The sequence below is a fragment of the Pleurodeles waltl genome, chromosome 7 (genome assembly GCF_031143425.1).
Source record: "Pleurodeles waltl isolate 20211129_DDA chromosome 7, aPleWal1.hap1.20221129, whole genome shotgun sequence".
Lineage (NCBI taxonomy): Eukaryota > Metazoa > Chordata > Amphibia > Caudata > Salamandridae > Pleurodeles > Pleurodeles waltl.
Window position 1 is genome coordinate 453,674,761 of NC_090446.1, and position 24,235 is coordinate 453,698,995.

The following is a 24,235-nucleotide window of genomic DNA, read 5'->3' on the forward strand; positions in this document are numbered from 1 at the left end:
GAACCAAAGGAATCTCCAGTGGAGTGACAGAGTCACTTCCCTGCTTCTGCAGGCACCCTTCTGCGACGACAACCGGTACTCTGGGACTCTTCTTCTGACGATGCCCTCCTCTCCCTGGAACACAGGTGGTGGACCGAAGTGACCCAGACTGTCCAAGGGTCCAGCTGTCCAAATTTGGTGGAGATAAGAGCTTGCCTCCCCGTGCTGCAACAGTACCCTTGTGCACCACGTCTTCTGCAGCTTCTTGGGCTTGTGTGCACTTCTTCCAAGAATCCGTTGTGCACAGCGTAGCCCAGGTCCCCAGCACTCCATCCTGCGACGCACAGCTCCCTGAGCTGTTCGGTGGCGTGGGACCTTCCAATGTACTTCCAGCATGCTTTGCATCTTCTTTGTCCCCGTGTTCCGAGACTCCTGTGGGCCCTGCCTGGTCTTCTGAGGGCTCTCAGAAGACCAGGAGAAGACCAGAAGAGCAGAATGCCTGGCCGGGACATTGCCGGCAGCTCCACATGGAGCTGCCGTCAATGCCTCTGTGCGGCGGGTGCAGCAGCACCCGTCGCGCAGATCACCGCCCGTAAATCGGGCAGTAACCTGCGTGATGGGGCACTGCACAGGGGCCCCTGCACTGCACAAGCCAAGTACATGGGCCCCCGGGGGGGCCCCGGGGCACCCCTTCCGCCAGCCTGGGGGCTGTAGCGATAATTATCCACAGTACAGCAGCGCTGCCCTGTCGGATAATGATTCCTTCCACCCTCAGGCTGCCTGTCGGAGGCAGCCTGGCGGTGGAGGAGGGCCACCTATGGCAGCCCTCCATGTGTTCATTATATGGTGGTTCAGCCCGCCATGCCAGTGGCGGGCTTTTCACCCGTCGCCGGCATGGCGGGCTGAACCGTCGGGGTTCATAATGACCCCCATAATGTATGCAAAGGGGGCGATCCCCCTTTAGGGAGACTGCAAAAATGGCCATGTGGAATCTAAGAGATTCCCCTGCATCATTATTTGCAGCTACTTTTTACGCCTGCTCAGAGCAGATGTTAAAAGAGGGCACACCATTGGTTACAATGGGCCCCTATGTACTGTTCAGCATTAGCGCCAAAATGTTGGCGCTAACCCTGAACAGTACATCAATTACATAAAAAAGTTAAACGCTATTGCCCTCTACCCTGCGCCATGGTGCGCAGTATTTTAAATACGGCGCAAACATGGTGGCGGTAAGGGGCGCAAGAAAAGTGGCGCTGCACTGGGTGCAGTGCCACTTTTCATAAATCTGCGCCATTGTGTCTAACATTTGCTGTTGGATGGAAGAGATCAGTGGCAATTTGCTATTGCTCACCAGGTTCTGTTAGAACATGTTGCCTTTGCATCAACATAGCCAGGCAAGCACTGTGTGTGTTAACACAAAAAGAGCGTAATTAAAGGACCAGCAGGCGTGATGCAACCCTTCCTTAAAGGCAGAGGAACCATCCCTCCCCACCTTTTTGCAAACATGAAAGGTACCTGCGCGCTGAGCAAAGCACAGCCTCACAGACACACTTTGGGCCTGATTACAACTTTGGAGGAGGTGTTAATCTGTCCCAAATGTGATGGATATACCACCAGCCGTATTACGAGTCCCATAGGCTATAATGGACTCGTAATACGGCTGGTGGTATATCCGTCACTTTACCGTCACTTTTGGGACGGATTAACACATCCTCCAAAGTTGTAATCAGGCCCTTTTTTATGTTCAGGTCAGTCAGGCAGCCAGGTGCTATACATGCGCTAAATGAACAGGCACCTGGCTGCCTGAGTTGAACTTTGCCGGGTTAAGATTTTGCAGCCCTATAGGAGTGACTTCCACAACCTGGCAAAGTACGCGGAGGTCCTCCCCCTCATGACAAGTGGGAGGTGTTATAGATACACTTGGACCTGCGCACTTCAGTTTTGAACTCTCACTGATCCCATCCTTCTCTGTGACGAGTAAGGGACTTCTGCTTCCTCTTACTGGCTGACCCATAACAAGATTGGCCAAAGAGATGAGGTGGCAGTCCCAATCCTCCAGGAACCGCGAGGCTTCCCACCCGCCACCCAAGGTCACAGCTGCATCCCTGTAAGTTTTAAGTTTTTAATGTTTGTGTGCACGTGTGTATGTATGAACAAATGTGTGTTTGTCCATGTGTGCTGTGAATGGGTGTGTTCGTGTGTATGTGCTTGTGAATGGGTGCCTGCACGCCTGTGAATGGATGGGTGTGAGTGAGTGGGCATGTAGATGGGTGATTGTAAGTATGTATGTGCTGAATGAGTGGCCCGGCCGTTCCCTCTCCTCTATAAATCAACAGCCGCCCCTGAGGTCCAGTAATCCACATAGTAAGTGTGCAACAGAAGGGATACTGCCAAAAGAGTGAATGATACCAAATGGGCCCAGTTGCATGCCTTGACACAAATCAGAGTTGGTGGCATGAGGAGGAGCCCTGCAATCTTTTTAATGGCAGCAATAGTTCATACTGTGTTTCATGTACCTGCCTTGATCAAGATAACACTTAGTAGAGTAATAAAAGTTGGCAGCTGAGCCAGAAAATAGACAACGTTTTAAAGGCCGATTTACTTACTCACTCTACTCTGAAAGGCCCAGCATAGTGAGCTCGGGTTTGCCCCCCCCAAAATGCTCTTGTGCTTCAAAAGGCAGAGAATTGCCTGTTGAGCAGTCCCTTATGAGGTTATATCTCAAATCTTATCTAAAACTGCACCCTGCCGAGGGAGGCACGAAAGGCTTGTCTGGCTGTTGCCATGGCCAAATGAGGCTGCTCTCACCTCTGTTTGAGAGCCCAGTGGCAGTTTCTTCCTTATTGGAGATGACGACCCCCAGCCCTTTTAAAAATTTCCTCCCAGACCTTTAAACTTTTACTTTTTTGACCAGGGATTTACATTTTAGGTTAAAAACTAAATTGGCCAGACTAACGACAAGTGATCTTGTTTCAAAAGCAGACATTCGCTTGTTCAGTTAGTGCACTTACTGCATGAAATTAGTAGGACGCTCATTTTTTTAAGCAAGCTTTAGCAGTTTCTTCATATATATATATATATATATATATATATATAAATCTTCAACAGATGGACCGATGGCCATCTGACGGCTGCACCGATCCCGTTAGTCAGATCCCAATTATTGAAACAGAATCATATCCAGCAAGCTCAAATTCAGTTCATTGAATTTATTTCTTATAAGGGTAACACAGAGTCCTGAGATAAGATGTGAACGCGTTTCAGCAGAATGCCTTCTACTGGAATATATATCTCACCTACTGGCGGTCACCAGTAGGTATATTTAGGACCATGTTTCCATAGAAAAAGCATTTTTTGACTTGCCTACATCTTATGACCATTTGACAAATCTTCACGAAATTTTCCAAAAGAAGTGGCCGGGTAATTCTGAGTATGCATGGAAAGTTTTTGGATGATCCGTCAAGCGGGGCTGAGAAAAAACATTGCATTTCCCATTTTTATTCCCATAGGATCTGTCAACACGTTTACAGCCCGAACTGCTGGACAGAATTACACCAAATTTGGCATAAAGCTAGCTGTTGGTACGCAGATTGTGCTTTTTGTGAATTTTTGTAAATCCGTTCAGTAGTTTTTGAGAAATTTAGGGAAATTAAAATTTGTATATCTCCGGCTGCAAAGTATTCGCAAACAAAGATGAGCTTGTGCAGGAAAGTGCACAGCTCTGATTGGCTGCCAACACTTTAACCAGAAAGTGTTGGCAGCCATCTTGGGACTTGTCTTGAGCCGAGTCCCAGGAAAAAAAGTAAAAAAACTAAACAAAAGGAGCCCTTGGCCCTCCTGCTGCCCTGGGGACCGCGGCCTCCCCAGGACTCTCCCTAGGGCTTTCATTACTATATATGGGGGGGGGGCCGTGGTCCCCTGTTTCACTGGGGACCACTGCCTCCCCAGTGCTTTCATTTTTAAAAATGTGGGGGGGGGGCTGCTACACTGGGGACTACTACCTTCCCAGGACTTTCAGTTTTAAAAATGTCGGGGGCCCCCATGGCTGCCCTAGGGACTGCCACCTCACCAGGGCTTTCATTATTAAAAATGCAGGGGGATCTGCACCCCCCCACCCCACGCTGCCTAGGGGTCTGCCACCTCTCCAAGGCTTTCAAAATTATAAATGCAAGCAAGGAGAACAGCGCCCCTGCTGCCCCTGGGGACAACCACCCCTGTGGCTATGTCCACGTTGGAAGGGGGGCGTGTAGCCCCCGCTTGTCGAGCCACTGATGGTCTTTGGGACTGCCAAACCCAAGGGCTTGCTCCTACTATGTCCTGGGGTGCCCATCCCCGGGACATAGATGTTTGCTGTGGATTGGCTGCAGCCAAGCCACAGCAAGCACTTCAAGTTTTGACAGCAGAACCTCTAAAGCAAGTCCCGCTGTTAAAATCCAAAACTTTCATCTCTGTTTCCTGTAGGCATGCAGAGGACAGAGATGCAATGCTTTAGCAAGAACGGAACTGCTGTCAAAGCAGGTCCGTGCTTGCTGAAGCAATGTCACTGCGAGGGAAACCTTAAGGCTTCCCCCACAGTGCCAGGTAACCAGTAAAGGCTTTTTATTAAAAAATAAATAAATATGGAGGGACCAAGGGGAGCCCTTGAGTGCTCCCTCGCGGTCCCAGATAGCCCATAAAGGGCTTGGAAGAATGAAAAAGATAAAAATTGCCATAGCTCAGTGTGACGGTTGCTGACCTTCACACTGAGCTTTGGGGGTTCACGTCTAGCTGGACTCATTTCAATTATTATTATTTTAATTATTATATTTAAAAAACACAAATACATTTCTTATTTTAAATTGGAGGCAAATAACTCATTCTAAGTATATCTGACATCATAGCCTAAAAACTCTGTCTCTCTCCCTCTCATTTTCTTTCACTCACTCTGTCTCTCTTTCAATCATTTCTCCCACTTACACACCCACTCAGAAACTCACGCACCCACTCACAGAGCCACTCAGACCCTCTTGCACTCACTCACAGGTCCAGTCAGACCCTCTCACACCCACTCAGACTCACTCATACAGTTACGTACCCACTCACACGCCCACTCAGTCACACACCCACTCACATAACCACTAACACCCTGATCCACCCTCTCACAGACCTGCGCACATACTAAAACACTGATGTATGCACTCCCACACCTAGACAGACACTCTGACTTCCACTCTTACCCCCAGATACAGCTAATTCTCCTCATATTATATCATCAATGACATATTCTGTGCTATCTTTCATATTCTCACTGCAACATTTGCAAGAAAATTATTGATGAGACGATTGTGCATGGCGAAGGCGCAAGTTATAGTTACCTTAGGGTGAAAGTTTTAGTTACTTGAAAGAACTCTAACTATAACTGCTGAATTTCTATGGTTTTGTACGAGTACATTCAGAACCTAACTATAATGTCCCATTTGTTTTTTCAGTGAATATATATATATATATATATATATATATATATATATATATATATATATCTTAATTTTTCACTTTTAATATTTATTTCATTCCGTTGCAAATAAAGTGATTAAAAAGTTTGCATGCTTGTCAAGGCCTGATTCAATGTTTTGACAATGCTTGCCTTTACCTTTTCCACCTCTAAAAGACAAACATTTTCCGGCATTTTTTGTGATGTGCAAAGTATGTAACCATTCAGATATAAATGTGTTCAAACCGCTTTATTTATCGGTGATCTACTCAATGCGCTGTGCTTCTGGTGCAAGCCCATCAGTCTCCTGAAGGCACACAATGTAGCTCTTGTAGGCACATAAGGAGGCTCATAAAGGCACTTAACAGAGTTGTTTTAAACACTTAATCGAACTTAAGCAACCTACTAGTAGAACTCCTGCAGGGATTCAAGTAACTTACTGAGCTCATTCATACACCATGCTGAACCCCTTCAGGCATCTAATACAACTTATGTAACTACTCCACTGTACCCCACTGAGACTAAGCAGCTAACCATGCAGATACTGTCTCTGAGCTCCTACAGGGTGCAGAATAAACTCACACACTGTCTATCTTACTTTCTGTGACTCTGTTCTCCCGGTCTTTATTGTGCCCTTGTTTCCTGTCTAAGGGCCTGATTTAGATCTTGGCTGAGGGTAATACTCCGTCACAAATGGGATGGATATTTCGTCAGCCGTATTACGATCCCATTATATCCTATGGAGATCGTAATACAGCTGACGGGATATCCCTCACATCTGTGATGTAGTATTCCATCCGCCGAGATCTAAATCAGGCTCTATGTCTGTTTTATTCTATCTGATTTCCATTTAACTATTCTTGATTTCTGCCCTGGCTGTCCTTTCTTCCACCCTACACCCTTTTCTTCTTTTTCATATTCTCTCAGGTTCTACCATTTTCCATTTCTTTATAGCTCTCCCCTTCGCTTCATAGTTTTTCAGTATACTTGAATGTGTTCTGTACTGATCGCTGGTATGTATGGGTATCTGTGAGTGTTGCAGTACATGGAAGGCTACACTCTATTCTATGTGTAGTGCCTAAGGATGCATGTGTGTGCTTGTGAGTGTCACAGTGTATGGATGCCTGTGGGTTTCATATTGGGAAACCCAGGTCCTGCTTGAGAAGGCATATAATGGTAGAGGAGATTCCCCCAGACAGATTTGTGGATTACTTCATTCCTGAGCGGAGGATGGGACACACACACCGGGAGACAGAAGAGCCAGGCTTTTCATACACTTCAAAGGGCCTCTTTGATGCTGGAGGAGTTCACTGGCCAAAGAGGCCTGGACACATCTCAGGAAGGAGATGTGGCTAAAAAGAAAATCATAAAGAGTAGGGATGAAGCCCTTTGGAAACCTTTTTTGAACATATATAAGTGAGGCAGACATCCAGGTGTGAACCTCAAGACCTTCGGATGGCCTGTGTTGTGGGGCGACCAACTTGGATTTATCCCTAACGTGAGAGATGCCTTCCTGTGCAAAGGTCGGGACAGAAAAGAGGACACTTCAAATGGAGCAACACCTATTACACAAATTTCAAAGACTGAAACACTAAATCACATTTATGTCTGGAAACTTATTAACAGATAATAGGGCTGGCAATACCAATAGGTTGGCTTTAAAGGAATGTTATATGGTAATGTGAAGCATTTCAAGTGGATAGCATAGAAATGAATATGTATTTAGGTGGAAGCAAATAACTGTAGAATAATATTTGTGTAGGTTAAACAACTGCCTTCCCTCCATCTTCCCTGTTGCCAAAGAAAACCATCATAAATTATTTAGTTATCTAAGATACTTTAACAGCTTTACAATCTCATGTGTGTGCCCCTGAAAGTTCAAGCTCAGGTAGCTGAATAAATGAATACATTGATCACAGCTATGTGGATGGCAAGCACTTTTTTTGTGGAAGCACACAACTTCTGACCAATCAAACATGTACTCCCTCGGCTACCAACATGTGGACAGACCCAAAGCCCCTTTCAAGTGGTGCTCACATAAATGGTTGGTGCCTTCTGCCCTGTCAAGCCAGAACATAAAAAGGGGAGCATGAGGCTTCCAAATTGTCAAACTAAAGCTGTATTTCAATGTGGAGAAACTCAGCACGACTCCCTTCTGTTGTGACCAGGTCAGGGGACTGAAGGTCTGACACTCACCCTGCTGGGTGAGGGGACATCACCCAGAAGAATCAAGGACACTTGCCCTGGAGCTTGAAACACCAGCTTCTATCTTATCCAAGACCAGAGGACACTGTGAGGAGAAGTAGATCTCCCGTAGGGAGTGAGATCAAGTGGCGATACTGCTGAGTGGTCCCAAGGTCAGAGTGTCAGATTTGGGTCCATCGGGACAGTTACACCAACTGGGATGTACTGTTCACGACCCATGTATGCCAGATGAGGTTCGTGAGGAAGAATAAGGGTCATGTCCCTGATACCATGCTGTGATGAAAAAAGGGCCATTGCTCTGTGCAGCACTCTGACCTGAATGGGACCGTTGCCATATTTGTGCTGCTCACAACCACCAAATGCCAGGTGAGGCCCCAGTGAATAATTGAGGGCCGTTGCCCTGGTGGTGACTTGGTACAAGTGCCACCAAGTGGAACACTTTTAAGAGAGAATGTCAGGTGTACGACCCTCTTAAGGTTGCATCCATGATATCATGTATGCTTTGCATGGGTGAATGTTTGCACTCAGTCTAGTGGCTATGGACATCTGGAAAAGGGACCCAGATGTTGTGAAGCACAATAATACCAACACAATGGAGTTTGTGCACAAAGTTAGTATTAATGGTGTGAGAATGCCTGCTCTTCGGGATGCTGGAGCCTTCCACATATTGGTTGAGAGGAAGTACCCTAAGCCTGAGGAGATTAGTCCTGGTACCAAGGATACAGGTTTGATAGCCAGTTTAGTAGCCAGTGGAAAATGCATGGAGTACGCAGTTGCCCCAGTTGATGCTGAGCCCGACGGCAAGGCAGCCATGATCAGTACTGGGGTAAGAGAAAATCAAGGTGCTGGTTGTCTCTTTGGCAGTGATTTGGCATGGTGCCATGACTAAAAGCGTTTATGGCTTTGACCACATCAGCTGTGTTGACGAGCACACAGGCTGCACATCAAACCCATGATGAGACTGGAACCATTCACAATTTGCAGGGACCGAAACAAGATAGTTTTCTGGAAAGAGCAGACTCCTGGAATGCACTGGCCATGGCGGTCATTGCTTCGTAGAGGATGAGGCTCCTGACAAAGACCAGGTGTCACTGGGTTACTTTCAGAGATGCAGGGTTTCTTAGCTGCTGGGAGGCCTACAAGAGATGATTCTCATAAGGCACATGATGAGTGCCCTACGCTTGTGAGACTTCAGAAGGAAGCCCAGGAACAGGTCAGCAATGGAGTGGTTGAAAACACTATGTTGGCTGGGTGGATGGCCTACTGTACAGTGAGCTGGTGGATCTAAAGTCAGGATCTAGCAAGAGGCTAGTAGTTCTACTGGTGCACAGGAATTACCTGTTGTCAGTGCCCCTTGAAGTGCCCTTGGCAGGTAACTTGGACGTTAGAAAGACCCAGGATAGGCTGCACCCACTGTACTTCTGGCCACGGATGGACAGAGACACAGAACAGTTCTATAGAACCTGTCCCGCATGCCTGGTGTGTGGTAAGTAAGGAGGGAGGACAAAGCACTGTTAGTGCCTCTATCAGTTGTAGGTGTCCTATTTGAGCAGATTGGAATAGACATAGTTGGTCCTTTTGACCACCCCTCCCAATCAGGCAACAGGTATCTCGGTTGTGGTGGATCACGCCACCAGATATCCTGAGGTGGTACTTCTGAGAAGCATGATTGTATGGGTGGTAATAAGAGCGCTCTTTGGGAATTTTTTCTAGGGTTGGATTTCGGAGAACAATAATGCGAGACCGGGGAACCAATTTCATCTTGTCTTACATGAGAGAGATATAGGAGTAAGCTGGTGTGACATACCACTCCTCAATCAACATACCACCCACAAGCCACAGTTTGGTGGAGGAGTTTTACAAAACACTGAAAGGCACGTTGGGAACTCCACTAACACCTTAAGAGGAACTAGGATCTTCTCCTGCCATTTTATTTTTATTTTTATTTTTTTCCACTTTTTATTGAGTGAGTTTTGACCTTATAACACACCCAAGCTTGGAACAGAGCCAGCAATAAATTAAAACAGCATCTCCACAGTTCATATTACAGTGCCACAAAGTGCAGCTATAAGCAAGCCCAGCCAGAGCAGCACCTTCTTGCATCTGTCACCTCCCTATATCCTCTGTGATGTGTAGGAGGATCAATTTCAGGTCCCTAGGGATCTTCCAACCCAAAACAGTCTCCAAAGTTTCCAATACCCCCTCTACAGGCCAAGCAACCTCCTGCGCTATCCAGCCCCATTCTGTACAGCTGTGCCCTCATGAGGTATGTGTGATGCAGCAGTTTGAGCTCAATCAGACACTACTCTGAGAGGCTATCACAGCCTCCCTAGTGGCAACCACAACTTCAATCCAGTCCTTGTCCCCCAGTGGCCCTAAGTCTTGTGTCCACATTGCTCTCACCTTGGCCTTGTGATCCAGCTGATTGTGCAACAAAGATAGAGGGCGGACAGTTTGTGTTCCTTAATGCTGGTGAGCAGGATTTTCACCTTTAGGGTAGAGTATTCGGAAATGACCAAGTTGAACAGCAAATATGGCACAAGTACATGTCGGAGCTTAAGCTAACGGAAAAACATGTGGTATTTACCTGCCACTTTTGAAAGGACTTAAGTGGCCCATTGAGGAGCACATCTACCAATAGTGTCCCACCAGGTGAAACCATGAAGTGTTGCGACCTACAGGAGTCTGGTCCCCCTCTACAGCGGAGTCTCGAACATGAGCCTGATCGCGCTTCCCATGACCTTTTCTGTAAACACCCATAGACATTGGAATGTCCCCACCATGTATTAGATGCGGGGGTTTCAGTACATAACCAATCCCTCTACCACATACGCAGGGTCTTAAAACCCCCGAACCACCAGTCGTTGAGCACCAAAAAATGGGACACCGTCTAATGTAACAGTAGATCTGGGATGGCTATGCCGCTTTTAAAGGCAGGCCTGCAGCACTTCTGAAGAGCAATCCGGGGAATCCCTCCACCCCACAAAAGATTCCTTAACAGAGTTTTAGCTCTAGTAAAGAATCCTTGCCCAATCGGGAAGGTGGTATTCTGGAGCTGGTATAGAAGCTGCTTCTTGAATATGGAGAGCATCCGAGTAGGGACAGCGGGAGGGAGAACCAGAATTTCACACCCTTCGTCAGACCTACCACTTGAGATTGTAGGTTGGCGTCATAGTCCCAGGCCATGTCTTCAGTTACAAATACCCCTAGGCATTTGAACCTGCAACTCTAGTGCCCATGTCATGGCTGTCGGGCACTGGGCAATTGGGTAAATGGAAGACGTGGCCCTGTTTATGCAAAGACTTGAGTAGGTTCCAAATTTATGGGGAATTTGAAGGACCCCGGGGCCTGTCACAGCAGGATCGTCCAGAAACAATAAGACATCATCTGCATATAGGGGTATTTTATGGCTGACCATTGAGGACCACTGGAAACCATGAAACAGAGCATCCACCCTTACCTACGCCCCCAGGTGCTCAACTGCCATGGCAAAAAGCAAGGGGGAAAGGGTCTCCCTGGAGTGTGCCCCTCTCTATACTGAACCAATTAGACATAGCCCCGCTGACTAGTACCCTTGCACAGAGCCACGTATATAGCAGTCGAATGTAGCTAATGAATTTTGGCCCAAACTGAAGACGGGGTAATGAGGCAAGCAGGTAGTTCCAATCCACCAAATCGAACCCTGTCTGAAAGTCCACCAGTAGCAGAGCTTGATGACCCGGTAAAATGTTGCTCATCTAGATGGTGTTGTTAACCCTCCGTACGTTGTGTCTGGAGGCCCATTGGGGCATGAACCAGGACTGATTGGGATGGACGAGGTCTGATCACACCCAGTTGTCGATAAGCTAATACTTTGGCCCAGACCTTGTCCTCTGTGTTCAGCAGAAGTATTGGTCTGTAGTCCTCGCAACGTGTTCCGTGGACACCCAACTTAGGGACCACCACTATGCCCACTGCTCTAAGTGCCCTGGGCAACTCACTCCACATCAGGGCTTCACTAAAGGTCTGGAGCAAAAGCCTACCTCCCTGAGTCCATACAACTATCTAGAACGCCCTCTGGAAGCTGTTGAGCCACTGTGCCTTACCCTCCTGAAGCTACGCAAGGGCTGTCCTCAATTCCTCGCAGGTGACATCTGCCTTCAAAGAAATGCGGTCCACTGGGACCGACAAGTCACTGGTAGGTTCACCACAAACTGGCGCAGGTCGACCGGGGGACCTACAGGAGGAGGATATAGAGCCGCTGGTAATACCCAGCGAAATTCTCTGCTATGGCCTCGCTGCCCGATATTTGTGACCCTCCATTTGTTTTGATACAGGCTATAGGAGCAAAGGAAATACACAGGCAGTGCAGCATTTTGCTTGCTTTGTCCCCTCCATTGAAAGACATGACTGTGAGTAGCCATTCATGTCTCACGGGCCTCTTGCATAAGTTCCTAACTTAGCAGTTTTTGAGTGTGTAGGAAGCCGCCAGGATTGAGTCCTCCGCTGTAGCTACATAACTCTGTTCGAGCTCAAACACCCAAGACTGTAGGTCTGCCACAGTATGCTGGGCTCGACCCTGTTGCCCTTTATTATAGCTGATAATTTTGTTACACTGAGTAACCATGAGTGCCTCCAAGAGGGCGCCTGGGGAGACTACTGTCCTGCTATTTTCTGTCAGAAATCGTTGACTCGTATGTTAGCATGCCTCACGGAATTCCTCGCTGTGGAGGTTCCAGTCGCTTGTGCGCCACCCCACAGCAAATTGATCTGGCCCCCAGGCAAGATCCAGCAGTATCAGCAAGTGGTCTCACAGTCCCCTCTGCAATATCCGGACTGTCCTGTCAAGGTGGGAGAAGGATCTATGTGTTCCTGAATAAAAGGTGTAGCAATCTCACACAGGATGGTGCACCCTCCACTCTTTGTTAAGCAACATGTTGTGTTGAAAAGTGGAGTGTCAAAATGGAAGAGGTATCTAGGCCAGGGTTACTAACCCCATTGAGGCCTCCCCCAAAATCCATGGGGGTGCAGAAGCTTCATAAAGAGACGGCTCAGTGTGCGCACAAATTCAGGGGTGAGGGGCTGGGAGAGCATAGACGCAAACAAGAGAAATCGGGGACCCCTGAAAAGTGCTGGTTGTCACCACATAGCTTCCCTTGGTGTCATGCTACATCCTGGACACCACTAGAGGAATATGTTGATGGATCAAGATGGCAACCCCTCTCGAACCCCGAGTTGAAATCCTGCGTATACACCATATAAGACAGGAAGGGGCATTGATTGCCCATAAGGTGCGTCTCCTGGAGCATTAAGATTTTGGGGTTACATTTGTGGGCTACCTTCAGAACGGCCTCTCTCTTAAACTTGTCTCGCATGCTTTTAACATTCCACAAGAAGAGGTTAAGCCTCCTCGAGAGAGAGTATGTTTCTGTGAGTCAGTTATTTGCCTGAGTTAGTAGTGTCCCAAGTGATGAGGTGCGTGTTCGAGGTACGTGTCATCTATGTGCCTGCCAAGTGAATGCCTCTAGATGTACCAATGCCAGGTCAAAACGAACACCCCCTACCAACCCCTCCCCTTCCACAACTCCCACCCTTTGCTACGCCAACTAGAAGTAACTGTTGACACAACTAGGGACGGTAGTCAACTGGGGTAACTTGAGATGTGCGTCTTGCCTGTCGTGCAACCCCGCAGCCAAATCACCCCTCAATCAACCCCAACAAACAAAAGATAAAAAATAAAAGTGCTCAAGGAGCCACACCATGCCTTCTCAACAACATGTGCAGGCACCCACCAAGTCTATGCAGAACCTGTTGAGTTGAGGGTTCTTGCAAGGGCAGCAGTGAGTCAGAGTCACCACCTTCTGTGAGAGTCTCATATCCACTGTCCTGGTCATCTTCTGTGCCAGAGAGCTCTCTGGCTCCAGAAAATAAGCCCTGTGATTACAACTGCGAGTTATGCACTAGGGAGCTGTGCCACTCGCTTGAAGGGCCCTCTCCTCCCCTACCCTTCAAACCCCCACCCTCCCCTTAGTGAGATGGAAAAAGCACCGCACAGGTTGGGTCACTCCTTTACCAAATCCCAGGCTGCTTCTGGCGTATCGAAAAACAAAGTCTTGTCCTGGAATATAACTTTCAAGCAACCTGGGAAAAGGAGCATGTAGTGGATGTTCATGACTCTAAGTTTTTGTTTCACTTCCTGAAAGGACCACCTCTGTTGTTGAACCTTTAAGTTGTAGACTGGGAAGATCATTATTGGAAAGGATGGGAACACCAGAGACCGAGTCCTGCACACCACCAAAGGATGTTGTCTCGATCTGCATAGTTACGAACCTGGGCTTTGAAGGGGGAAGGTGGGGAACCCACAGGCGGTTTTATGGTTAGTGTTCTGTGTGCTCTCTCTATGATAAAGCAGGCTGACATCTCTGAGGCCGGCACCTACCTCTTGAGCCAGTCAAAAATGAATCAGGTCTGTGTGGTTCCCTACACCCCATCTGGGATGCCCACAATGCACAAGTTATTACGCTGCAATCTTCCTTCAGCATCCTCCACCCAGACCTCCAGATGGCTGACTAAAGGTTGTAGGGACTAGAGGTGGGATTCATGTGATTTGACCTTATCCTCAGTTTCAGAAACTCTGCCCTCCACCTCTGTGACTCTGTCTACTGTATTCCGTAGATCATGCCCGATCAGGAACAGGTCTACTTTCAGTTCCCCCATTTTGTCCTCCATGGCTTTCTTTGAGATCTTGCATCAACTACATGATTGAGGACGTTTGTAGCCCCTCCTATTGCGTGTTCCTACCACCCGCAGTGCCAATATCCTCCGCCAGTGCTACCTGCATTGTGTTTGTCAATTTTATGCTGCACTGTGGAGCCAGAGGGTGTGTCTCTTGCCATGATGGGGTGGCAGAAGTCCAGTACCAGAGGGTCAAGGATAGCATTCTGTGCTTTGTGCCACCCAGACGGCCATGACCCCAGTTGGACCAAGATGCGGGTTATCGGGAAAACAGCAGGTCACCCCTCGCAACTGAGCTGTCAACTCCCAGGCCCTTGCCCAATCTCCGTCCATGCAGGGCCTCCTTCTACCACCAGGATCATCACGGGGGCATCTGCATCAAGGACAGTGGGTGCCACACAGCTCTGTAATGGTGCCAGATGTGGCTGGGTCTGCAGGGCCAATTTGGCCTCAGAGGCGCTGCAGAGGCAGGGAGCGTCTAAGGTGTAGCAGGGACACTGAGGCACGGGGTTACCACCAAGCCCCAGCTCCATGAGCAGTAGGCCCGCATCCGGGATCTCAGTGGGAGGGGGGAGAGAAAAGTCACTCACCTGTCCACGGATCCAGCCTCCCCTCCCCAATGTCAGCGCCAATGGGTGGGATGGGCATTGGCCAGTTCAGGGCCACTCTCTTCTGGGGGGATGTCCGTGTGTGTAGACTGACAGCAGTTCCTTAGGACCTGTCGCCCGCTTCCAGATGTCAGGCATGCCCCTGCTTCAGGGCGCCAGGCCAAGAATTGGGGCAACAGTTGTGCGGGCCCCCTTACATGTGGGTTTGTTTTCACTGCCCTTAGCCGCTGGGGCTCAAGTCATGGTGAGAAGGGCCTTGCAGCCAGAAGTGCAGGCCAAGGCATGGTTTAGGGCCCATCGCTTCCCCTGCAGCTCTCAGGGTTACCACGTTGCCCCAGATGTTGGAAATGCCAGTGATCCAGCAGCGGTGTTCTCCCAGCCCCCAGTCAACAGGAGGTGGCCCTCGGGGTTCGGCTCCTGGTGAACACAGCCTGCCCCCTGGCTTGTCTGGCTGTCAGTCTATTTCTTTCGCAGCTTCTGACTGCGGCCTCCTTGTCTCTGTACTGGGTCTTGTGGTGCAGGCGGGGCCATCTTTAGTGCTGCAAACGAGGTATCAACCTGGGCTTGATCGCCATGGGGATCGGCGGTTAGGTCTAGATCATTTGCTCTCCTACAGAGCGTCTGACATTACCGCCTCTCAAGGATAACCACCTTCTGCAAAGTTTTTTTTGTTCTTGCAGAAAGATTCAGAAGAAGAGGTAGAGGTCAGTCAAGTTGAGCTTCTGTATGGACATGTCCGCTCACATTAGTAAGAGAAGGGTGTGAATGAACTTTAGAGTCTCCACGGAAGGATGTTGTGGGCTGTGTAATTGGCCTCAGGAGATTTTTGGCACAATCCATGAGTTAGGCAAAATAACACCTTGGGCTAACCACTGATGAAGGACTGGTATGACCAGTAAGCTACTCTGACTGGTTATCAGGAAGGTCAGGAGGTTTTGGTGCTAAAGCCTATTTGTTCCAGTGGCTTTGGAGGACAAAAGATTTCTCATGTTAACTACTTTGTGGATACAGGTGGGTACCCAAGAGTGTATTCCATGTGAATAGGTTTCTGAAGCCTTACTTCAGGAGAGTTTGTACAGTGATTATCATAGCGAAGGTTATGGCAGAAAGTATGGACCTGATTTAGATTTCGGCGGATGGGTTGCTCCGTCACAACTGTAACATGTATTCCATCCACCGAAATATAAATCCCACAGGAAATAATGGGATTTATACTTCTGCAGACAGGATATCAGTCCCCATTGTGACGGAGTAACCCGCCCTCAAGAATCTAAATCAGGCGCTAAGTGTCTTCCTGCATAGTGAGAGTGACATGAATGAGGGCACTGTGGAAAGGGTTCACTTAGGTTCTGAGTTAACACCTGAGCAGCAGATAGAGTGTAGAGAGATGTTAGGATGGTTTTCCAATCTGTTCTCACAGGTTCCAGGCTTGACACTTCTCTGTGTGCATGACATAGACACAGGAAACAGTCTGTCAGTGAAGGCTAGAATGCACAGAATGTCTGACTGGGTTAAGGGATGCATTAAAGCTGAAGTTGCCATCATGTTGGACCAGAGGGTCATTAAGAGATGTCGTAGTCCATGGTCTAGTCCCATGGTACCAGTACCATAGCAAGGGTTTCCTGACTTGCTGTTCTGTGAGGGCTATCGAGCTCTCAGTGATGTGGCAAAGACTGATGCCCATCCAATCCCAAGAGTGGAAGAGCTTGTGGATCGGCTAGGTGCTGCAAAGTACTTGAGAAAATGTGATCCGACCAGTAGGTACTGGTAGATCACTGTAGCACCAAATGCCAGAGAAAAGACTACTTTTTGTACGCCAGAGGGGCTATATCAGTTCAAGGTGATGCCCTTCAGGTTAAAGAATGCTCATGACACTTTTCAGCACCTGCTGAAACATGTTCTCGCAAGGCTGGAGGAGTTCTGTGTGACCTATCTGGATAATATTGCAGTGTTTAGCAAATCATGTCAGGATCACCTGAGACACATAGGTCAGGTGTTGGCTAGGATACAGGAGGCAAAACTAATTATGAAGAGAATCAAGTGTCAGATGGGATAGTAATCTGTAGTCTTTGTTGGGCATGAGGTAGGTAAATGGAAGATCTACCTGTTGGATACCAAGATGCAGTCTGTGATGGAGTGGGATGTGACTACTACATGGACTGAAGAGAGGGCATTGTTAAGACTCACCAAGCAGTACAGGAACTTAGTGCAAACTATGGAAGTATACTAAACTGAAGGGGAATCAAAAAGCATTTGAGGAACCGAAGAAGGCACTGTGCAGTGGACTTGTGCTGAAAGCACCTGACTACGGTCATCCTTTCATTGCATCAATGTGTGCCTCTGACAAAGGTGTTGCAAATGTGTTAGCTGGACGACAAAGGTAGAGAGCGTCTGGTAGCCTTTATTAGTAGGAGGATACTACCCAGGGAACGGAACTGGGCAGCTATTGAAAAAGAGTGATTTGAGTTAGTGGGCCTTGCGTATATTCTGCCCTTACTTGTTTGGCATTAGGTTTGTAGTGTAAACAAATCACAGGCCATTGAAGTGGTTGATTGCTATGAAGAGAGAGAATCCTAAATTGTTGAGCTGTTCTATCTTTTTGCAAGAGTTAGAATTTGCAGAGGATCTCGGAGCCAGGTTAAACCACAAGAATTTTGATAGACTTTCCTGCCGGTTTTATAGATTGGACAACTCAGCCTCTCCAGTTTAGGAGTTGGTTCGAGGTAGTGTGGTGCACCCCTTTCGTTTCTTTCCTTATTCTTTACTTTTTTCCCTTCTTTGACCCATATTTATTCTGTTTCTTCTATCCTTTACATCTTCTAAGATATACAACCCATGGAGAATTACATTTAAGGTGCATTATCATAGCTGAAATTCTATTAATTTCTAACCAATTTAGATTTGTAGCAGGGTGACTATGTGTGTGCTTTAAAATCAAAACAGTTAAATTATAAGTGATAAAGAACAATCGTCCCGCACATATCTTGATTTGTCTACTTCATGAAGAAATTCCAGCTTTTTGCAAAAAGAAGTGGCCAAATAAAGGTAGGCCACACTCTCTCGCACATGTAATCATATAAATGCAGTTTAGCACATTAAAGAAAAACAAATTGGCTTTGGCCAAAATATTGCTATTTGTATAGACTTTATGTAGGAGATATAGTAATAAATTTGACAAAAAGTGTGATAATTGAACTGGCTTTTCAGATTCAAAATAGTCCCTCCTACACTGTAATGGAAGCACTTCTTAGGAGCGGAATGATATACCAAAAAGCCAATAGCATATGAGAGGAAAGTGCTCCTTTGGCTAGGGCCATAGCCCCCTGCCTTCATATGTAGAAGAAGATGTAAAACAAAATGGTCTTGCAGGTTGCTGCACGGTCAAGTCAGACCTAAAAAGCGAGGTATGAAGTGTTTGATTCAATTACAGCCACTGGTAATTACACTGGACTGGATTACATTCTATTGATTTTTGTTGCTCATTGTTTCAATTTAGACAAAGATTAACCACATGCAAATCAATCTTGATCTTTCTAAAATATGAACAGTCTATCCCAATCTACTACTCCACAGCCTTTCTATATGGAATCTCAAGCAAAATAACAATCAATAGGAATGTGATGGAGTCTAACTAAAAGTGGACAAGATTAATTCAAGCATTCAATGCATCACTTTTAGATGTGACATGAATTCATAGTTATCTGTCTACCAAAGCGTGGGCTCACTAATTTATCAAGTCCATCTAGATATTTACCTTTGCATTCACTCAGACACAAATCCATTGGTTCACTCAGTCATTGGCTCCAACTGTTTACTCAATCACTCTCCCTCGACATAAGGCTTGAATAGACTTTGGTAGACGGGATACAAGGCCAAAATGTGACTGGTATCCTGTCCATCTTATTGCAAGTGCATTAGGCTATAATGCACTTTCTTATTACAAGTGCTTTAGGATATAATCCACTTGTAATAAGGCAGAGGAGATATCCTTCATGTTTTTGAATGAAGGTTCTCTCCATCAAACTCTAAATCAGGCCCTCAGTCTCTTACTCATCTCATCTACTTTATCCTACCCTATCAATCCAGTCAATAACTCGTCACCCACATCATTTCAGTGAAAAAATTACAGAATCAATCTCTCCACACCCATCCACTAATCCACCCATCTTTTATGTACTGTCTTCCATGTTTGCATTCACTGTTTAGTTCTCTCTATTCCTTCTTCTCCTTTTCTCAAATATCGCTTTCTGTCTTTCACTCACATAATAATTTTATACATTTAGTGACAATGAACTCCCCATGTCATCAGCAGCAAGGTAGACTAAAGTGAATTTTTAATCTCTCCAAAATCTATTTTGCTACTACTACTTTAACCTCATTGTCCTTAGCAGCCACAGAACAAGATCATCAGTAACTTGTTTAACTGGCTTTCTCTTCCATAAGGTGCACTTAGCTGCAGTACCAGCTTAGTTGCAAAACAGGGGGCACAAGTCCATATTCAAAATCCCTGTAAGGGAAATAGGTGGACTCAAGAGGTTAATCCCACCTGGAACATTACTAGTTAGTCCCTTTAACATATAATGCCAATTGCAGTTAGTCCCCTCCACAGGGGTAGTTTAATTAAATGTGAGCCTTAACAGTCAAATAGCCATTTATACAAGAGTACAAAGATTGGGTGTGCCTTAGAAAACATCTCCATTTTCTGCTTAGTTGTTTTTGGCCAGCACCTCCCAGGAAGTCTAATTTCCAAAGAGGACCTTATCAGGCAGATTATGAATTGCATTCAAATTTGCTATGCTGAAGTCTTAACATTGTGTTTTCCCAAATCCTTAAGTTGCTGGGAAACACAATGTTTATTGCTTCTTTGGATGAAATATCAATATTGGGTGAGCCAAACTTTGTAATATTTACTTACAAATACAAACGTGGCATCTAGCGCCCTGCCGTCTACTGACAGAAACCTTTTCCAGCACACCGTATTTCTTCACTTCTGCATTCTGCGCAAGACTGCACTACAATAGCATACAGTTGCTTCGTCAGGTATCAGCACCTGATCAGTTTGTATAATCATTTAGGAGCAATGAATATTCCACTATTAATGCTTCTCTTTTGCTGGCTTTTGCCAAAGCAGTCACAAGGACCATGGCCCTAATTCAGCATTTGTGAATGAGCGTCTATTCAGCTTTGCATTTACCTGTACCATGATTAAGCACATGGAAATGTCTTGTCAGGCATTCTGTAGGCTCCATGCCTTGCTACAGACTGAAGAATGTCCCTCTATGCACATTTTCCTTTAGCAGTCCTTTGTCTCTGAGCACTTTGTGTGCTGGATCCTCTCATCCACTCAACTGACAAGCAGATCTTGGCACCATTCAACTACAGACCACTGTCTTTCTTCTCAACTGCAGACCACAAATATAACCTTCGCTCGCCAGGCTCCATGCACAATTGTTAGAGTGAAATATACTGCAGCCTCTTCTTCTTCTGGACTGTATCTCCTAGGTTCTACCACTGTCAGGTAAAACGTTTCTGGCACAGCTAGGTGTGACATCTTCATCTGATCGCATTTACAAATGTAGTAAATCTCTCCTGAGGAGAGCAATATCAATATCATATAATAATGACACAGACTTCAACATAGTCAGGTGCAAAAACAGATACATTATAAGCTTTCCAGTTAGAGGAGGAACATAATTAAGTACCATGTAACACACTCCAAGAGGAGCTCAGTTCTGCAGTTTAGACACTTTGACACAGCACTATCAGGCACTGAACCCTTACAGCACATCTATTCAGTGCATTCCACTCTAAAGGGATAAACATCTCCACATAGCTCAGACCCACTGCACATAGAGGACACTAGAACCCATCTGTCCAAGCAGGACAATTATGGTCCTCTGTATTTTCTTTTTATATGATGGCAGTGCTCTACCATTCTGATACCGGGCTCCAAACTCTGCATCCATGCATGAAATTAATAGGTCTCTCAACTGTACTACAGAGAAGGAACTATGATCAAGGTCCCTATAACTGAACACTTTTATTTTGTTTTCCTCTGCCGTGTGTTCCAGTGCCATGGGGCTCCTGGTATGACCATGTCAAGGGCTGGTGGGACGCGAAGGACTCACAAAGGATTCTATACATCTTCTATGAGGACTTGAAGGAGGTGAGGGCATAATGATGTTGTGGGGGTGAGTGTGGAACACTACTTCTGGTAAATGGTATGACATTACTGCAAAAAGTGAGACTGCCATGGTAATGAAGGAAGTGAGGTTCGGCATTACGTCATGAGAAGAGGACATGACTGCAGGTTACGAAGAGACAAGTCTGTAGCCAGAAGTATATGTTTGGGGAGCATGGCCACTAGTAATGACCCAACATTAAAGCTGCACACGCAGGGTGCCTTTTCACCCAAATATTTGTAGGGTAAATGCTAAAGTATGGATGATTTTAAACCACACAATGATTGTGTGTGTATTAAAGCACTTTGAGTCAGGTTTCCGCAACCAAACTTTAAATTCCATCAAATAGGTGTGATTAAAAGTATGGGGGTGTAAAGTTGGATGATTTGCACCTTTGGACATTTTCTAAACTGTTCAAGCATTGAGAAATGCACAGCTTGTAAAGTTTAAAAAACATAAAGGAAGCAGCCCTCTGCTGGAAGCCCTTACTCCCATGTTTCTTTCTTGAACAACATTTTTCTGCTGGAGGAAATACTACCTGGGACATTATGCATCAGGAAATCACAACTTCTGCAAGGTATGTAGGGATAAACTTTACTTTGGCAAAGGCTAGGAAACATCATCTGTCTTTGTGAAAGGGACATTTTCTTTACTCACCCCTAACTTGGCAAAAATAGAAAACATCTGTTTCATAAACAGTGAAGTTTCCTAATGTTTCCCTCCATTGTGAGTAAAGTTTAAATTTCACTCCTTCACCAATTTAAGAATACATTTACAGGTTGTTGAACCATATCCATCATGGATTATTTGGTTAATTAATGGTAAACGAGTGTTTTAAACATTTTAGGGCTTAAATAATGGTGACAACTAAATAGAATTTAAATGCAATTTAACAGGGGAAGTTGGGAAGGTCCGACAACGAAGTTCACTATAATGTTGTGACAAAAGGTTAATAGTTCAGTCTAAATCTGCATGTACATTAAGCAGGCTCAGACATTGACATGCATCCCTCTTTGTTACAGGTAGGTTGTGCTAAAGGTTCTGTGCAAAACGTCATCCAAATCATCATAATTCCACTTATAGACCCTCAGTGGTACTTGTATTCACATCAGTTAAAAACGAGAGATTAAACCTCCTAAAGAAACCAATTACCCTCCCAATCATCAACTAGGATGAGAGCTAAAGCAGAAAACAAAACACTAACCGTTCATTCTGATTTTCAGTGCCATCTTATCATAATAGAATCATTATTAATCATTGAACTATTATCATTAGGAAAACAGAGCTACCTCTTATGTTATGAGTATTTACATCTCAAACTAAGTGTACAATCATTTCTTCATCCTAATTCATCCAGGTATATGATGTACTGAAGTTCCAAACGCTATAGCTTGGCATCCCTGTCCCCTCCACTTATTTCCAATCTCACACTCTCAATGCCACAGTATCTGACTAACTCAGCATTATAAGCATGCTGTTGGTGGAAATTTCTTGCCACTGAGTGTGTGAGCTCACTGTTTGTTATTGCCATCTTATGCTGTAATATGCACTCCCTTACTAGTGAAATAGCGATACCTATACATTTAATCTTACCAGGTCATTTACTCAATATGTGTAATCCTTCGTACTGAAATAGTCAGGCTGGGCTTTGTGTCAACAAGTTATATCTCCTTGGAGCAGATGCAAAGTTGGAGAAATGTTTTCATTTGTCAAAACATTCCACAGATTGCATGTGTGCTGCACTTTACCTCACACAATTCAATTCAAATTCAATTCAAAAACTTTATTTTGGCCATAAGAAGTGGCCATAAAAGTGTACACAGTAAAGCATCATAGTGCAGCAGTTTAAAACATATAAAAAATACATATATATAAATAAAAATACCTACTCTGAGTCATAAAACGACCATCGGCAGGAAGAATAACCCAATTAAAACAGTAGAGATTTTCTCCTTCTAAGTGCACATTTTAAAAAGAAACAAATGTTCAAGCAGTTCATGGGAGAGTCTAATCGTTGTAAGAACACTAAAGCTGCCATTGCGAATCTGATCCCCTTTTAATGAATAATCAGGACTAGAAATTGCATAGAGAGGTCTTTAAAATATATATTTTTTTAAATAAAATGCAACAGACTTTGTGGAGAGGCGTCGTCACAAGGACAAAGAATCACCTTGGTCGGGTCAAATTTACCTAAAGTAAACCCCAGGTTCCACTTCACAAAACCCGCTTAAATCTAGTGAGCATTCACCTATCCCACGAGCTGTCCATCCACTCAAGATAAGGCTCTAGGGATGGGGAAAGATGGACCTCAGCATAGTTCCTCATGGACAGTTTATCAAACTCAAGTCACTCCCTCAAAAGCCTAGACCTGTTCAAGAAGGCAGTTTTGACCCTCATTAAATCAGCCTTCTGAACGGAGAAAGGTTTAGTAAAAGGGGACAGCCTACCCAACTTTCCCAGTTCAATCGTGATTCTCAGGCCCTCTTCGCACCCCAGGCAATCAGAGATAATCTCCTTATTTAATGTAGCCTTAGCATTAACCCAGCTGAAGCACCAAAGAAGTAAAGGAGCAAGCTCAACAGTGTCCTCCACGTACTCCATCCAGAGGTCCTGATGGGCAGTGAACGTGGAGCACGAAAGAGGAACCCCCAGGAGTCTCCTCAAGACTCCATTGTGCTCCACTTGAAAGCACTAGTTTTTGCATATCCCCAAATCCCAGCCCCATATTTGAGGATAGGAAGACATTTCTTTTTGTACACTTCCAGAAGAGGGACCATAGGTTTCTTACCAATATTCTTTGCTGGGTTAAAAACACAGCCCGCAGCACTCACAAATTTACTCTTCACTCTAGTAATACATGGCCCCCAACTAGAGTTGGCATCCATAGCCACACCAAAATACGGGAACTCAGAAACCTGCATAACAGGCTGACCATTCAGCACAATACCCACATCCTATTACTCTTCAGGTTACAGACCAAAGTAAATGTTTTTGCTTGATTAGTAGCCAAGCCTATGGATTCCATAAAGGATAAAAATTCTTGAAATAGAATATGGAGGCCATTATGGGTTCTAGAG

The 24,235-nt window shown here is 45.6% G+C and overlaps 1 protein-coding gene across 2 annotated transcripts in view; it reads left to right on the top strand.

The window, feature by feature from the left end:
• LOC138304174 (sulfotransferase 1C1-like) overlaps nt 1-24,235 on the top strand; it is a 379,927-nt gene that overhangs the window by 253,977 nt on the left and 101,715 nt on the right. For both annotated transcript variants that reach the window (XM_069244007.1, XM_069244006.1), the window contains exon 6: nt 21,048-21,142. In XM_069244007.1, the coding sequence (XP_069100108.1) occupies nt 21,048-21,142 (95 nt within the window). The remainder of the gene's footprint in view (nt 1-21,047; nt 21,143-24,235) is intronic.